Source organism: Marmota monax, unplaced genomic scaffold, assembly GCF_021218885.2.
Source record: "Marmota monax isolate L192 unplaced genomic scaffold, Marmota_monax_Labrador192_F-V1.1 WCK01_AAM20220418_F8-fsc00028, whole genome shotgun sequence".
NCBI lineage: Eukaryota > Metazoa > Chordata > Mammalia > Rodentia > Sciuridae > Marmota > Marmota monax.
In genome coordinates, this window is record NW_026694779.1 from 15,857,409 (window position 1) to 15,876,128 (window position 18,720).

The window sequence follows — 18,720 nt, forward strand, 5'->3', positions numbered from 1 at the left end:
GACAGGAAGATGGCAAGTTCAAAGCCAGCCTCAGCAAATTAGTGAGGTGCTAAGCAACTCATTGAGACTCTATCTCTAAAAAAGATACAAAATAGGGCTGGAGATGTAGCTCAGTGTTCAAGTGCCCCTGAGTTTAATCCCCAGTACCAAAAAGAAAAAGGAGGGGTGGGGTGGGCAGGGAGGACTTGATAGACGGCCCTACAGGGTCAGAAGTCAGAAGGAGCTAGTTCCAGGACAGTCATCTGCAGACTGGACCAGACTCTTAATCCTAGGCGTCTCTCAATCCCATCAAGTTGGCAATCCAGAGGAACCACCATACAGGACTCCTCCTTCTTGGCACTACAAACATTTGGAACCACACTTTTGATGGGTTTGGTGGTGGGGGGAGCAGAGTAGGACATTTAGCAGCATCCTGGCATCTAGATAATGCCAGTCGCCCCATCTTGCTCAGGACAATGAAAACTGTCTCTAGACATTGTGGAATGCTCCTTTATGGGTAAAACCTGCCCCAGGTGAGAACCATTGTTTTCAGTGTAGTGAAAGGGAAGGCCTCTCTGAGGAGGTGATATGTGGGCTAACACCTGAGTGTATTTTCAAACCCTCTTTAAGATGTAGGGAAATGCTTACAATACAGTGGTAACATAAGATGTTAAACAAGATCCCAGTACTTGTTTCTAAAATCTTTAACTAGACAGACAGAATAGCATTTTGGTTAGGAGCATAGACCTAGAGCAGGGCTGTCTTGGTTAACATTTCAGCTCCACTTCATCCTTGCTGGGTGACCTTGGATAAGCTATTTAACATCTCTATGCTCCTGCACAATCATGGGAAATCAGGATGCCATCATCAGTACCTGCTGCACAGGGCTGAAGGGAGTACTAAAGGGGCTAATAGATACAAAGTTTTTAGAATAATGAGTGACATCTGGGAATTACTAGACATTTTAATTCAGACTTATATATTAAGTAAAACCAGGATACATAATGTTTATTAGATATTCAAATATGTTTCAGTAGATTAATATTCTAATTAATAGATTCTAATGTAATATTTACTAATTAGAATGTCATATGCATTTGAATTTGCAGATAAATTAGAACTTATAGGATATATTTTTATTCTAAATACCATCATATAGATGTACCAGATATTTCCATTTTTGTGAAAGAAATTCAACAATGCATTTAAAATCATAAGAATTATACAGATTTATTTACTTTCTATCTTTTTATGTTCATTACAGTTTTACATACAAATGCAAATATTGCTTTCAAATCAAAGTAAAAATAAATATGTATGTTAGCATAAGAGAGAGAAATTAGTAGACTTTCCCCAGGACCAAAGGTCATACCAAGAGTGGGGGAGAAAGACAATGGGATGTGCTCAGAAGACCTCTCCTAGGGACGAGTTCCCATCATCCAACAGCTGAGACACCTGCCTGTCATCTGTCAGCCAGTCCAGCAGTCACCTGAAAGTTATTCAACACTTGATTTCTGCCAGACGCCGTCCTGGGTGCTGGAAAATCCAAGGTGACTGGAGCATGTGTTCCTCAAGGAGCTCAGAGAGGAAGGGGAAGAGAACCAGGTCTGCACCAGTCATGGAGCTAGAACAGGAGGAAGGGCCATGACGGGGGCCAGCGTGCACCCAGACCTCCCAGCTGCTCCTAGGGACATGCTTTTCACTGGGATTGAGACTGGGGTAGGGAGCCACTGGCACTGGGCTTCCAGGGTAAGACTGGAAAACTCAACTACTAGTTGCCAAAAGGAACAAAAGGCCCCAACTAGTTGACAAAAGGCCCCATACACCACTGGGGCCCCTTGATGAAGTAGCAGCAGCACCAGTTACCCTGCAGAGAAGGTGTCAAGAAGGCACAGTTGTTGAACTTCAGGAAAACACCCCAACCTCACGCCAGAGGGCCTGGTTTCCAAAGATGTTTGAGAATAGGAGACCCAGGAATTAGAAGACAGAAGTTCCAGAGCCAGCTCAGCCTCTTCCCAGCTGGACACTCTTGGGCACTAGAGCTTCCTCATTCATCTGACAGTGAAAATACTTTGCAAAACTGTTGTGAGCATCAAAGGTGACAATGCCATGGGAGACTTTAAGTGCCATTCACATTGTCGGGATGAATGAATTGTGATTGTTCTAATGTAATAGAGAATATTTCAACCAGAGTTTAATTTTTTAACATTTATATTTAAATACCGATAGTAAAAATACTTGTGTCTATAATACCAATGATGCCTGGGTTTGCAGCCTGATTCGCTTCATGTATTTTTTTGTTTGTTTGTTTGTTTTTTGAAGCCCTAAACCTATTACCAATCCCAGTGCATCCAGCTGTTAAAATGTGGACTGGACCAGACTCTTAATCCTAGGCATCTTTTTTTTTTTTCCACTCAGGTAATGACCACTATTTTTCCTCAGGTAACATAATCTTTATTTTCTGAGATACTTTCTACACATGTTAAATGGAAGGTAACTGCATAAAAATGCAATGGAAACTCATGTCATAAGGTCAGACTGTTTTTGTGTTGAAAGAAGTTTCCAGCATCTCTTAGGAGCCACTTTCTCCGTGTTACCAGCTGATGACATGGCTATAAGAGTTGATCACCTCTCCAGTGCCACTCTACATGAGCAGGGTGAGGGGCGAGCAGAAAACCGAGGAAATCATCTGGAACACAAGGAAACAGCCACAGACCCTGTCAGCCCCAGAGTTAGGAGTTGCTCCGCAGGATGGAGGAGCCTGGGGAGGCCTGCTTGGCCTCCCTTCCTCGGCTCTGCATACTCTTTCATCAACTTCACCTTGAACATTCACTGCCATTATTTCTGGAGAAATAATATGCTTTTGCTCTTTCCCACTTTTTAAAGAAGATTTGTAAAGGCTGATTGAAAGGGCTTCAAATGTTCTCCTGTCACGGCCCTTGATAAACATTTCATCCGACGCTTTTGAGGCCGAGCTGCTGTTGAAGGGCTATGTAAGACACATCAAAACCAGGATGTATAGAACTGCCACTTTTACTTGAAAGTCTTTAAAGGACATCTTCCAACTGGAGCTGGTGTTTGAAAGTTAAAGAAAAATACGCTGGTTGTATTTAGCTCACTTATTCGTCCCAAAAGTTAAAACTCATGAACCTGAGGTTTTGTTCTCTCTAATCTGACAGACAACTCCTTGATACTCCTTGATGACAGATACTTGTGCACTTCCAAAGGTGATAAGGATTCAGAAAGTCTTCATCCATCAGCTGGAGAAAATTATCTACTCACCTTCTTCCTTCACCCTTCGAAGAAGAAAGTAGTGTACTGTTGAAAATACGGCTTCCTTGAGGACCAGTCGCATTTTATTTTGTTTTTGCCAATGCTGAGGATTCTTATCTTCCCAATCCTGATATTTTCAGCCATCCCCCTCCATTTTCCAGTTTTACTCAATATAAGAATAAAAGTGATCTACACATCTAATGATTTTCACTACATTTGATCACATCAGATGATTTCCTGTATTTTGTGTATTCTGTTACTGCCTAGAATGTGGTCAGACATTCTAACAACAGCAAAGCTTAATTTCTAACACTTGTGTGAACTCTATCAAGTTCTTATAGAAAAAAAAAGAAATTTCTCTACAGTGTCATTTCAGTTAACTATGTTACCAGCCACGGCCATTCATTACTGCTTTGGTGGCTCATACCTTGAAATGTCACACGTCTGCCTTGATCTGATCTCAACCACAGATAATGACGGTACTAAATTCTAAGCCAGAGAACAGTGGATGGAAATACAAGGGAAAATAAAATTCACCTCTGTAGGGAAGAGAAGAATCCATACATTCGAAATCCACACTCACTTTTAAAGTTTTGGTCTAGAATTACACAGCCACTGTGCCTTAAAGGCTAATCCAAAAATTTTCATCAAGGCATCTGGAGTTTTCCATAAGAAAATCTTAGCCACAGCTGCCTGTTTCAACAGCAGCCTGGCCAGAGGGTGGTGGGTCAAGTGAGAACAGGAGGAAGGGGAGACGCATAGGAACTGCCGACATTTTGAACATGTGAAGGGGTGTGTGTTGTGTTCCTTCTGCTTATGAGTCATGAGATCAGAAGAACCAATTGTGAAACCTCATTTGATTGCAGTGTATGAGATATTTTGGGTCCTCATCACATGGACACCAGTGACCATCCTAAGAAGCCCACTGTAGGGCACAGACAGTGTCACTCAGATGGCTGGCAAGGGGAAGGAAGAGCCTCTGCGGACCTGAGAGACATTTGGAAGGAAGAACAAAATAGAACTCGTAAATAACTAGACAGAGGGAAGGGCTTTGAACCTGGGGAACAGGGAAAGAGACAATCCAAGAAGAGAAACCAACTCTGCACTCTCCCAGGAGGGCCAAGTTACCCCTCTAGGGGAGGAGGAGAAGGAAGGGCTTAGTGAAAGGCATGTAAAATTGAGAGGATTTGGCTGGAAACCCAAACAAAACAGCCAGTAACTCAGTTCCAAGGTGACCCAGGGCCTCTTAAGAACCAAGGCCTGGATCCCCCAGGGTTAGCACAGGCCGACCTGGAGGCTGCAGCTGACTGGCCGCATGGAGGTTTCAGGCCAACTCTGCAAACAATTCATTTGCAAGTGTGGACAGTTATGAGCTCCCAGGGTGGGGTACAGGGAAAGAGACTAAGGGGACCGAGGCCTTCGGAATAAGGATGTTGAAGGAGTTGGAGGGAAGGCACGTGAGTGACAGGGCCTCAGGTCAGTCACCGAAATGAGAGGGCAGAGGGGAAGATGGGTGGGGCAGGAAGAGGGAGGCTGGGGAGGCTGGGGAGGCCAGGGAGGCCAGGGAGGCCAGGGAAAAGGATGGGAAAGAGGAAAGAGAAAGACCAGAACCAGGGCCCAGACAGCAAGAGGCTGCATACCCACATTTACGTCCATAAAGACTGTAAAACTGATAAAGTCACATTTAGTGAGCACAAAGGAAGAGCACAGAAATGTTTCCTTCATAACAAAAAGTAAATAAATTACTAGCTCCTGTCACACTGATTCATCTCTTGCATGTGGGTCCTCAATAAATGTTAATTGAATTAAATTAATAACATTTGCTCAATGGTAATAAAAAATTAATTAACTGTCCATCTTTCTGTTACTTAGTTTATGCCCAGTGGTTCTTGCAATTACTTCTAACCCAAATAGGAATTTTCTATTTCACTGAGGTTCATGATACGCTTTAATTTTTTTTTCTAAGAACTAGAGAAGCGCTCCTAATTTTTGTCCTAATTTTGGTTTGTTTTTTTTCTTCTGTTGAAAAAAAATTATTTTCCCGAGTTAATGTCAAGAACTATGTATAACATACCAAATATAGTTTCTAACGCCTTATTTAATTCCAAAATAGTTTTCTCTGCAGAAGATGTGCTGCCACTGTTCATGTGCTTCTCCTTTTAGCTTTTTCTACTTTATGATACTTTGGGTACAATGTCAAGTAACACCGTAGAGGAAGGAATCTGGGGACATTATTGCTAGCATTCCGTCTTCAAAAAATGGAAGATGTCAGTAACATTCACCCAAAAACTGTGACTCCCTTCAGATGTCAGAATTCTGGGCTGAACAGACTGAGTTCTGGAATGTGTGTGTCAGATGATTCTTTAATGAGCAACAGATAGCTCCCCCTGGGGAGTGAAAAAAAATAAAAATATAAACAGAGAGATCGAATTAAAATAACTTTATGAATGGCAGTTCAACTTCTCCACAAAATCCTCTCTGCACAAGCCTCGTGTGCTCCAAATGGTTGCTTAATGTAGCACCACTTACATTCAAAATGCTATACTTAAAACTGTCGCAAAATTAAAAAGAGAATCATATACCACTTGGCTGTATGCTGCGTTCTCCCCGTGTTCTTACATTCCAGTAACCTCTATCCAACTTTTTTTTTTTTTGGTTACTGAATTACTTTGTGCAAAAGCAATTTAAATTACATGCAACCTGACTACGTGTGATAATTTGAACTGATTGTTAATTAATTCTATTAAGTAAATAGCTGCTTGCAATCTCCGCTCTCATCAAGGTTTCGTTATCTATCAGCTCTTTCTCAGCTGAGGTCTTCAAAACAGCTGTGACTGAACAGGCAGGTTTCCCCAAATGGGCAAGAAACTAGTTCTACCTTGCAAACATCGCTAAATGAAATGAGGCTTCTTTCCAGGCTGGCTTTGGGGTAGGGGATACACTTCAGGACTCAGAGTGCAGGGGTTTTGCTGAAGAACAGCTTCAGCAGTTAGGGAGCCAAGGCGAAAGCTAACAATGAATCAGAGACAAGGATAAGAGCAAAGCTTTGGGAACCCACTAGCCCTAGGTTCAAATTCCAGCTCTAACACCAACTGATGAGCAGGCCTTGGGCAGATCACCTGGACCAGTGTTCTGAGTCCTGATTCCTCTCATTCATCTGTTAACTGCAGGCACCAATTTCTGCTTCAACCATCTGCTCCAGGAAGGGAGCAAGGCATACTCCCAGCATCACAGAGAACATGAGTACACGGAACGTAGCATAAGATCCACCAAGCTGCACATGTGCATTCCAAACGGGGGCAATCCTGTCCCATAGGGGACGTTTGACATTGTCTACAGACACCTTTGATGGGCACAATCTAGGGGGACAGGTGCTATCCATTGGGTGCTACTGGTGTCTAATGGGTACAGGACAGGGATGCAACTAACCATCGTATCTGGCCCAACATGTGGATCTTGCTCCAGAGGGTCTCACACTGTGTTTGACAATCCATCTGTTTGTGATATTGGTTGGTTACTGGGGGCTTTGATATCCAAAGAAGAAAAACAACCTTATTTTCCTCCTCATCATTATCATTACTTCATTAATTTGGTGAATCCCTCTTGCATGGAAGAAGCCTAGAATTTCCCCATCTGTGGAGTCAATTTGATTTCAATATCCAACACTGTGCTAATTGCTGTCAACAATGGATGTTTCCCTGATCCCCATCTTTCAAGGGTGGATTAAACTGCAACCAAGAGATTTAAAACCAGCAACATACAGGGAAGGGAATAAAAATGAAGCATTTCTGAAAACCAAGGCTGTTTGGAAAATCATAAACAAAAATGGCCTAAGATGACTATATGTAGCAAGGTGACTATTAGGCCTCCTGCCAGTTCTGAACCGCCAGAGAGCAACCATAGCCTGGCCGGTCTCTGAGAATCACTGACTCACATCTGTAGGATGTTCTCTCTCCTCTATTCACAAAAGTGGAAGGTCCCGGGGGTCCCCAAACTGGACTGCCTATGGGGAATTTAAAAAATCCTCCAGGGATTATGAAATAATTTATCTGCTAGGGAGGGAGGTGTCTGACCTCTAAAAATCAGTTCAAATTTTTAGATTTCTCAAGTGATTCTACTACATAGAAAACTGCAGAGATTTCCATTTGCCCCAAATGAAGATGCACCTTGGGATGGGCGTGGCAAGGATGCTTTCCTTGCTGTGAGCTGCATTTGAGTGGTGAATCATGCCAGGTTGCCAATCATCATCTTTGTTTCAGTGGCTCAGTGGGCACTAGGCAGTCAGACAGGCCCTGGGCTGGCTGTGGGAATGCCATTCCCAGAACCCACCCTTACCACTCCCAGCAGTGTCACCAAACTCCAGAATCATAGATGTCCCTGGGAATCCCCAGGCTGCATGTTGGAGAGGACCTTCTTCTGTTCCCTCTCTTACCCATCTCAGGACTCTGCTTATTGTGGAGGTGAGTTGTGAGCTAACTGCACCTCTGTCCGGCCTGGGCCTCACTCTGCTCTCACATGCTTAAAGGATGTGTCTCTTTCAGGCACTTCTGATCACTGTAGTGTGCATAGTCACTGCTTTGCTAATCTGTATCATGCTTTTGTCACTACCAGTACTCAGGTCCAACCTTGTACCTGTCACATAACAGACTCCAGTTATTATGTAGCTTAGGCAGATTAAACACCAGAGCCCCAAATGCAAGAAATGCTGGCCTTCCCAGCTTCCTCTCCACCTCTTCAAATAGGAATCTTCATTAGGACTTTTGCTAGAAGTTCCTTGAACATCTCTGGCACTTGCACCAGCTGATTCCATGGAATAAGGTATGTCCCCAGGAAGCACACCCCCAAAGCCAGGAAGCACACCCCCAAAGCCACAGAGGTGATCACCTGGCAAGGGACCTAGCAAGTGCCAAGGCAGAGAAAGGGGTGGCAACAGAGCTTCTTAGGAAAAGAAGTAGGAAGGGGCCGTGGAATAACTCAACAAAACATGACACCACTGATAGAGGAAAACATGATAAAGGACCTGGTTGAGGGCACACCTGTAACTCAGCAGGACTGCCTAGCAGTTAAGACCTTGTCCCTGTGAATCAGATCCTTGGTGCACCACCACAAGGTGCTGATGACCTCCTAGGAGATTTGTTGATCTGAGGGAATGAATTCCTTATTTCTCCCTGCTCATTAAAACAAACACACACAAAAAAAACAAAAACAAAAAAACCCAAAACCTGTAGTAGAGATATGTGTTACAAATTAATGGGATAGGCAGAGCTTATAAAGTGTATAAAATTTAATGACTGTATTCTATTTTTAATTGTACTTTTTCTCCAGAATAACCCTGCTCAAATACTGTTCCATTCTTGTTCAGCTGACTTTATTCTTATGTCCTAGAATGTGAACTCTGTAAACTACAGGAGGTTGGTGTGTGTGCTTTCTTTTCTCGTCTAGATGCACAACTCACAAATGAAAACCATGCAGATGAGAAACCCATTAATGCTATGGTTATAAATTCAGTCTCTGAATTCAACATCACAGATGGACCAGCCAAGGAAACCCCCAATGAGAAAAAGCTGTCAGCATCCAGCACGTCACTGTCCTCCCTGGAAGAATGTCAGACAGAACGCTCCTACCTCCAAACCAACCCTTCAGAGCGTCAAAGAGACACGGAGGGTATGTCTCCCAGAATCCAACCCTTTCTAAATAAGGCGCCCCAGCCCCCAGCCCCTGCAAAAATCACTACATATGCTGTGAGGAAAAAAAAGTCTTTATGAATATTAAACAGCTTGACTTGGATTTGAAATCCCTGGTGAGTGACACATGTCAAGGTCACTTTGCAGTTGTGAGGTGCTTGGCAGATTGTTTGCTCTCAAAGTGGGGAATCAGAGGCGAAGTATCTTACATAGTAGGGAGGGGCAGAATCGTTCTTATACAGGGCTGTGAAGTGGGCAGGGGAAAATGGCAGACGTTGCCTTCTCAGAGATGGGATTATTCAGCCCATGGCTCCAGGCAGAGAGGAGAAGGCAGAGTGGACGGAGATGAAAATGCTGGAAGCACAGAAATCGAGGCGGTATCAGATACCAAGATGCTTGCGTCAGCTGTCTCTGAAGAAGGTTTGCTTCCCCTAGGTAATATCACTTTCCAGGCATTCTGATCAGAGAAACCTAGACCAAAGCACCCCAGGCACAACATAAAGGGCACATCATGTTTGCAGAGGCAGTTTCAAATTGATCTCTGCTCAACACTGGGCACCATCAAGTTCAAAGTCTCCGACTCCACCCCGGCACATACAGAGTTTAACTCAGGTCAAGGTTCCTGTGACCTTCAGAGGGACACATCCACTCCAGAGTTCTGCTTTCACGCTCTTGTGTTGCATTTAAAGGGAGGCTGGGGTTTCTCAGAGGAAAATGTAACAGGGTATTGATGTTCTCTGCCCTTAAACTCATATTTAATTTTATAGACAAGAAAAATTTTTAAATAAACTTAAAAGCCCATTTGACATCCCATTCATTTAACTCTTGCCTCTGACATTTATTCACTGTACAAAACTGGACACATTTTATTTCTTGTCTTCTATTTTTTAAAATCATCTTTGACTCTCAGTTTCAGTTACATAGCATTACATAGTAGGACTAGTAACACACCATGGCACCTTTGAGGATCAATGAAATAACATGTATAAAGCGAGCACACAGTAGGAATTCAGTTCTAGCTTTTGTTATGGTTTCAGTGTCAGAAAGGAAGAAGAGAGAAGACCCCTAACACAGGTTATCAAGGTGGAACTGTGTACAGATGTTGAAGTAGCTTCTTTAGGCTAGAAACTCTAGACCTGATTGCCTGCAGCTGCAGGAGAGATGGGAATGACAATGTGGAGAAGTGAACAGGTGCACCCATGGGACCAGGACAAGCCCGAGAGCAAATGTCACCTAAAGGTCACTTCTACATGATTCCAGCTGATGGCTGCCAGAGGACACCCAGACCCAGAGTTAAAGATCTTGAAGCATTCCAAGAATAGCCAGAGATTAGGATGGGAAGTTTCTGAATTTCCCAGTGTTGGGAGCTTGTTCTATCTATTTGATGGAGTGCAAGACACTCCCACAGACACATCTTGGGGCTGACTTTGGTGTGCAGACCACAGTGCCCATCCAGAATCATGCTCAAGTTTCTAGCTTCGGCAGAAGTGAACACCATTCGGGAGAACGGGCAAAGCAAAGGAGTTCTCTGCAAAAGCTTTGCAATACTGCAGCATTTTGCTGGGTTGTACCGGAAAGCATGTGTAGTGCTCCATGAGGAGTGTTAGCCTCATGGCCCCAGAGGTAGGAACTGCCTGCCATTCCACATGTCCACAGAGTAAGACTTCCGTCCCTCCCATCAGGGATCATGGGAGGAGAAGGACTGGCCTGCTACCATGATATCTGATCCCCCATGTTCTCAGGGCCAGGCCAAAATGACAGCTCCAATAAAATGGCAGTTAATACTCAAAAGCCTCCTACAGAAAAATAACAGCTCACTCTTGGCTAAAAAGAGCAAAGGAGATTCACAAGGATAAATGAATGCAGTGGTTCTCCAAAGAACTGGACTGAAGCCAGCACGAGCCCGCACATTCAGGCTTCAGCTGGTGGCACAGGTAACCACCACCCCCAACTTAGCCCCCGCCCTGTGAAACATCTCTTTCATGCAGTGTTGACACCTGCACAAAGAGAAAGCAAACAACTCAGGCTAAAGACCCATGGACAGCAACAAGGAACTCATTATCTTAAACAGGAAAATCAAGAGTTAAGTCAGACGCGCTTCATTTTAGGGAATCTTTGATAGTAATTAATTTAAGGATGCCGAAATTGAGAACCGGGGTCATTGTTCGTACTGAGATAAATACAGAAATATCTTTCAGGAACAGCAGGGAAAACAGAAGGGAAAAGAGAAGATTGCATCCACTTTCGTGTAGTTTGTGGTTAATTTATCTTCAGATGTATAAACGAGTGCATAGGAATGGATGCTTAATTGCTAATATCTATTATTTATATACATTGCCCCACTTAAAGCAGGATGGAAAAGCCTCACACATGCAGATTCTGTGAAATGTGCCGCGTCCATTAGCATGGTTCATGGTGTGTGCTCTGATGGGAGTTAAGAGGATCTCTACTGCACATCACAGGCCACGGGCTGCGGCACTGCTTTGTTATTAAATCGTGGTTCATCATGTGTGGTCCCTTCCCAGAATAAAATAGGAAAAGTACAGAGAGCTATCTGTACCTGCTTCTGTGTCTGGGTTCTTCTGATTGCAGAAGCATCCCCAGGGATAAGAAAGCCAGGGGTACACATGGTATTAGAAGCCAGCTCCCTTCTAAAACAATCCTGAGCATATGCCTAATTGATATATAATTTTGAATTTGAGATGTCTCATTCAGGTGGAAGAGGCAAACCATAAATACAAGACACCTCAAAAGAACAGTCTTAATTACAGCATGGGCTACTGAATAAAATGATTACATTTTCTACACTGTAAATTTCATACAATTAAATATAGTGGTGTCACCTTTATAAAATGTTTCAATTTTATAATTATTTCAGTTCATTTGCTCAGAAAAAAACATAAGCACAGATTTACCAAGTATCACCCAAACCTAGTCATTCTGGTTCTAAAGAACTGACTCGGATGTTACTTGTGCTTGTCTGAACTTAAATAGATCTTGACATATTTAAATAGCTATTAAAATTGATAACATCAGGGATGATACCCCACCCAGAGAAAGGCATTCAGTCACTCTTTATTTATTCCTATTCTACCTTACAGACTTTTTTTTTTTTTTAGAACTTAATATTGGGGGAGTGAGAGCCAATTTTTAGACTTTTCAATCAAAAACTTTTAGCCATCAGTGGGAGCCATGGGGTCCTGAGCCTCATTATGAGGGCAGTTGTGTGAAGCACAGGATGGTTCTAGAAGACTGGATCTGGACTGGCTTCACCTGGCCTCTGTTCTTGTGATGCTTTGCTTTAGGGGAGAAGGAGCGGGCACTGTTGGTTTTGTGGAGTCACTTCTGTAAGAACCATGTTCTTCTGCTCCGGAGGCTAAGACAGGAGGATGGCAAGCTCTAAGCCAGCCTCAGCAATAGCAAGGTGCCAACAACTCAGTGAGACCCTGTCTCTAAATAAAATACAAAATAGGGATGGGGATGGGGCTCAGTGGTCGAGTGCCCCTGAGTTCAATTCCTGCTACCAAAAAAAAAAAAAAAGGACCATGTTCTTGTTATTTGGATGAGATCCCTCAGTATCAGGGGTGTGCTTCTGAAGTTGTTTTGGGAACTACAGTTGGCAGCTTAGATGCCTCAGCCTGCCTCCACCTGATTGTGGCACCATGGTGGCAGGAGCAAGGTGCAGGCTGTGGTGGTGGCAGTGAGCCTGGGGTTGACCTCCTGTCCCTTTATGGAACTTCCTTGTATAATTATATTTTCTGCTTTACTTAAACATGATCCTTCCTAAATAAGAGGGACAGGTCCCCCTCTTAATCGACCAATAGCCAGTGTATGTTTAGCACCTCTGGAAGTTGTATCATCTCTCCGTATCCTTGGGGTCCAGGAGGTTCCCTGTGGATGTGAGAGGAGACGAAGCCACCCTGGGAGGGATCTGCCACGGCTTCTTGCTCCAGTCAACACCATTCTGGACTGTGCGCTGTAGGTGTCCAACCATCTTACGCAAGAAGCAGGACAGCCTGCTGGTCACACTGACAGCAGCAATTAGAGCAGACGCAGGGACCAGTGGCTTGACAGAGGGGCTTTCCTGTGCAAGGAATGTTTGCAAAGGTCCCAGAGGAGCTTTAAGGTTTGTAAGATGAACAGCGAGATAGCCCAGAAGCAGGGCTATGGGAAGGCCCTGCCCTCCTCCCGTGTCCCTGCAGACTAGGGGCAGGGGCACTGCACTAACTTGCAGGCCACGGCAACCAGCCTTACTGACAGGCCACCAGGGATGTGTTAGCCACAGCCTCAGGGACAAAAGAACTCCAAGAGGAAGGCAGCGCCCAGAGCCAAGAGAGGGTGTGAGGAACACCCTGGGCTCCCCTCCTCCCAGCTTCCCAGCTCCTCCTGCAGCCTCCATGAGCCCAGCCATGAACATCAGAACAGGGAAAACAGAGGACAGCAGGCCGTTGGTAAGCGCAGCGTCCTGCGCTGTGCCCAAGACAGGCAGGAGAGAGCAAGTGTTCAGAGGGCTGAGCTTCCTGCTCCTAGGCTCTGGGTGGGACAGCCTCCAACACACTCTCCACCAGTCCCTCCTCTGTAAACAGGGAAGGTAACACCACCACCCCCCAGTGCCTTTCTGAGGCCTGTGTGAGGTGCACAGAACAGGTGGAGGGATGCAGATGGGCCCTTGGTGAATCAGGGACCCCTGACCATGAGACAGAGGGCACAGGCTTTAGATCCAGAGGGATGAGACAGGCATCTCTGCTCTACCACCTTAGAATCGGGAGGACTCCGGGCCCTCAGTGCCAACACCTGGACCATAGTCCTTTCACTGAAAAACAGGGATCGCAAAGCTTCCCACTCAGAATCAGCCATGGAAAAGGCTTTCCTACCTCCTGTGATGTGAAACCAGCTGACAGACTCACTAGGTCAATGCCATCTCAGGGTCGGGCCGTGAAGGAGAAATAAAGCAGGGGCTGTGGAAGGTTCGGCAATGGTGTGGCTTCCAGCGTTTTAAGACAGACCTAAAGGTTTGCTCAGGAGTTGGGTACAGCTGGGGGAGGGTGTGTGACACATCAGAAAGCTCAGCACACACACGGGTCCTGAGCTAGGCTAGTGCCAAACAGGGACGTTCAGACAACACAGCTGTGGTGTGGTGAGGATTGAGGAGAGCAGGTCCTGGGGTCAGGAAGGAGGCAGAGGCCCAATGATACGGGGCTTTTAGGCTCTAGCAAGCCTTGGGGACTGGGGGAGGTGGTGGTGGAGTTTTCTAATGTCAGATTACAAATATCACAGCTGCTGAATCTGAAGTGGGCCCCTGTGATTGCAGAATGTCCTCCAGAGGAGACCTCTGGAGATGGCTGATAGGGCCAGAGCTCAGACAGTGGCTCTGCAGGAGGCAGAGGCCAGAGGGAAACAGGGAAGGATGCAGGGGTGCCCTGGACATGGGGGAAGCAATAAGAGAAAGGGAAATGGCAAAGAGTGCCTCCAGGTTCCTGGAGAATTCACCTGGGCATTCAGGAGCCACTCCTAAGAGAAACCAGAGGAGGGACAGGTGTGTGGGAGGGGGGACGAGGAAGGCCTCAAGGCAGTGAGGCCTTGGCATGTGAGATGTCCTGCAAACACTGAAGAGGTGTGATGTAGGCCACAGTGTACGTGGCGTTCCTTCCTGGGGAACAGCAAGAAGGGTACGAATCACAGGATGTGACTCTGATGTCAATTTACGGAATGTGAGAGGGCAAAGGAAGATGACCTCCTTCAGGTGCAGGGAGACCCCGACACCCTTTCCAAACAGTTTGCACTCTTGTCCTTTGACCCATTTACATGAATTCTGTGTCAACCAAAATTGGCTCTATGCAAAACAGTTTTTTTTTTTTCCTACTGGTGAAGATTTATTTAACACGTGATTTAGGAAAAGTACAGAACAAGCCTGAAAGTTCGGAAAAATCTGCTTTCAATTCATTAATGTTACCTTGTTTTTTTTGGTTTTGTTTTTGTTTGTTTGTTTGTTTGTTTTGGGCAAGAGGCTCTGTCTTTTATAAGCAAATAAAAAGGACTGACTTAGAAACAGAAAAAAACCAGCGCTACTCTCAAGTGCAAAATAGAAAGGGGCAGAAATCCAATGCCAAATTGGCCAAATGATTAGGCCAAAACTTTCTTTTTCTTTCTCACTCTCTTTTTCTCTCTCTCTTTAATGAATAAAATCTAAGATCTGCATCAGAAGCAGAGATGTTCAGAGTCTGTCAACTTGAGGAGACGTTGGCAAGTGTGATTGAAGAAGAATATGTGCCCTCAGGAAACAATGAGGCCCCCATCCTCACGCTACCTACGGCAAGAATCACCAGATCCTCCCTCACGTCAGTCCCCCTGCCTTCTGCCCTCCTTACTCCAAACCCACGTTGAGCCTTGTATGCATAAAGCCCAGGGTCCCTGGGGTCGTTTTTATACAGTCGTAAGCCTGAGTGGGTCTCGTGAGCCTCCAACCCAAGGGATCATGGAGAACCTCTTGCCCGGGGCTGCTATGGAAGCAACCTCAGTGCTGCCAAAATTCATGAGGTCACAGTTGCCACCCGCTCTAGAAAAGCCAGTGCAAATAGAGTCCGTGTCCTGTTACTAACTCACTCTCGAGTTTCTGCGGGTGGTGGGTGCTGTTAGGACTGAGATGGCCACTTGCTAGGAGCCAGCCAAAGCTAACGAAAACACGCCCAGGCTGGCAAGAGATGAGCACCCACCAGCAGAGGCACTGTGGAAAATGCAGCCTAACTATAAATACCACGTAACGACCACCACACCTGCAGCAATATATGGCAATTAAAGTCATCGTAAAAATCATGGTGTTTTATTTTACCACCAGCTCACTGGGAAGGAAGGGGGCCGTGGGAGGGAGCAAGGAAGATCTCAGTTTATCTATACTCAGGATTCGCTTTGGAGTGTCAGATAGTGCTTTCACAATACGTTAAAACTACTTACTTTATAGCATTTGCTCCTTTTCTGAGAACGTTTACAAGTTCATAAAAGAGAGCAACCTTTTCTGGAAAAGTAGGTTGGAAGTAAATGGACAGGGCAGAAAGCGCTGCGATTTCTTTGTGGGGGGCAGGGGGTCTCTTCTGCATGCTCTACAGTCCTGTCCATCCAAGTCTGAATACCCGAAAATCAGTCACATGCCATTGAGAAACGAGATCCTCATGAGAATCAAAGCTTGATCAGTGGATAAGCCCGTCTGAGGGGAATGTTCTGGAAGCTGACTCCCAATCGTCAGCAACCTTCAGATGACAGATTTTGATTAACTGGATGACTTATCCCATGAACACTTACCTGCCTTCTCCAAAGAAGCTCACACATGTTTGAGGCATTATAAACTTGAAAATAGGTTATGATTTTAACAAGAGAACTGTTACATCTTCAACTAATTCCCTTTATGGAAGCCAAAAAAATAAAATAATCTATAACCCGTTGCAGCTGTTTGGCTAGAATTACCAATTACCTTCAGTGCTGCAGAGATACTTCCCAGATTTTTGCAAGTCTGCATAGTAAATTTTTAAACCAATTTTCTTAAAGAGGACTGATAAGATTTAAAACCTTTTAGACCTATGACGACGTACTTCACTTAAACACTTGAATATAAAATCAAGGCTCCGCAGAACTGGAGGGAAAAGGAGACAGGAACTAAAAATGAAACACAACCCCAAAAGCTGTGATTCTTTTAAAAAGCATTTATATTAAGTTTTGAAATGTGCTTTTCGGTTGCATTTATGGGTGTGGTGGGTTTCCTGGAATCCACGGTGGAACACATAACAAAGCGTGGTGACAAGAAGTGACAGCTGGGTGCAGCTCTTGGGGCTCCAGCAAAGGCTCTGCTATTTTTCAAAACAGCTTCATGGTCTCCAGGTAGGTAGCTAATTCTGTGGCTTCCTAGCACCTCTGTAGGCAAAGTAAGTAAAGGAACAGAGAAAAGGGATAGCATTTTAAATAACCTGATGATATGGAATCAATAGGAAATGCTCAGGAGTTAATAAAGCATTACTTCAGTAGTGACAGTGGTGGCATGGGGGTGGGGCTCAAGTGGGCCAGGGTGAGCTGTCCCCTGGCATGGACAGACAATCAAGAGTCGGCTATGAAGCCCACTTATGCGCCCCTTGCTGATGCCCCCATAGGTGTTACTATCCATCTTCCTTCTTATTTTATTTTTGTTCATGTGCAATAATAATTTTTATCAGCCATTATTTTAACGGTACATATTTCCAGGTACAGAGTAGTAATTTAGTGCACATATGAGGATCAGAGCTGGATGGTTAGCAATTCCTTCTCCTTAAACACTGAACAGTGATCCCATTCTCATGTAGTAATGGCATCTCCTTCTTTCAACAGAGGAGTGTGCCTCGCTGATCCTTGCCTGTCTGTTCTGCCAGTTTGGGGACTGTCTGCTGATGCTTCCTGACACCTGTGAAGCGGTGTGGACCAGCCTGTGCTGCCCCTCTCATGGATACCACCATGCCACGGACGAGGAGCACCCGCGTGGGGACTGCAGCTGCAGTTGTGACGTGGACTGCAGCCTCTTTGAGTCCTGCCACGAGACCAGCGAGTGTCTGGAGCTGGCCATGGAGATCTCCGAAATGTGCTACCGCTAGCGCCACCCACCCAGGAGCCCCCACAAGGCCATCAATGGGAGGGGAAATTCCATTGCAAAGAAACAGGGGTTTCCATGTGCCCAAATGCAGGGCTGTATTGCAGTTCTTGGATGCTTGGGGCCATTTCATTCTGCATCTGTCTGGGAAACTTAGCAGGGTCCACTCAGTGGTCTCATTCCAATTTCACAAACGCATGGCTTGCTGAAGAGTAAGCGTCTCAATCGATGAGATGAACAAATCGTGAATACCTCCTAAAGGCCATAGGTGTGTGATGCTCCTTGAGTACCCAGTAGCATGCTAAGCTGCTCTGTGCTGCTGCACTTGGCCTGCTTCATGGATTCAGCATCATTCACAAATTCAGGACAGATTAGTGCTGTCTTTCAGCATTGACATACATTAGCTCGCCTTCCTAATGGATTCATGCATAAACATTATGCATTGTTGGTTATTATTAATAATGTATTGTATAACATCATTTTGTAATTAAAAATTTATTTATACAGTCTCTTAAAATTCACTTATAGGTACAGTTTAGGTAGGAAAGGGAATTAAATGAATTAGAAACCATGTTCCTGTAATTACAACAGATGTCTCTGAAGCATCTCCAGTGAATTCTGAATCTCGTATACACTTCAGGAGGGTGCTGATCATCCCAGACCGTGTTATGGTGTGTGTGTGTGTGTGTGTGACTATGTCATCCCAGGCAATGATATTCTCGATTTGTTCCAGAAAGGCTTCTCTTTATTCTAATAAACCTAAATGGGAACAACGTGCATGTTTCAAGAAAATTATCTCTGATACTTGATTATTCCTTTTTCTCATTTCTGTCAGGTATCATAAGCAACAGGATATTAAAACAGAATCAGCTTATTTTATAAACTCTCCTTTTTTCACTCATCTCCCCATTTTCTCTAGTATTTTATTTTTTATTTATTCTAATTTGTTATATATAACAGCAGAATGCATTTCCATTCATAGTTCACATATAGAGCATAATCTTTCATATGTTGTACACAACATAGAGTCACACCATTTTGGTCTTCATACATGTACTTAGGGCAATGATGTCCATCTCATTCTACCACCTTTCCTATTCCCATACCCCCTCGCTTCCCCTCCCTCCCCTTTAGTTCATCTATTCCTCCCATGTTCCTCCCGCCATCCCCATTATGAAT

General features: G+C 44.6%; 1 protein-coding gene across 1 annotated transcript in view; it reads left to right on the forward strand.

Moving 5' to 3' along the window:
- Mdfic2 (MyoD family inhibitor domain containing 2) overlaps window positions 1-18,336 on the forward strand; it is a 116,774-nt gene extending 98,438 nt beyond the window's left edge. Inside the window, exons 3-4 of the mRNA XM_046425590.2 lie at window positions 8,695-8,916; window positions 17,286-18,336. Of these exons, the coding sequence (XP_046281546.1) occupies window positions 8,695-8,916; window positions 17,286-17,545 (482 nt within the window). The 3' untranslated portion in view covers window positions 17,546-18,336. The remainder of the gene's footprint in view (window positions 1-8,694; window positions 8,917-17,285) is intronic.
- The last annotated feature ends 384 nt before the right edge of the window (window positions 18,337-18,720 follow it).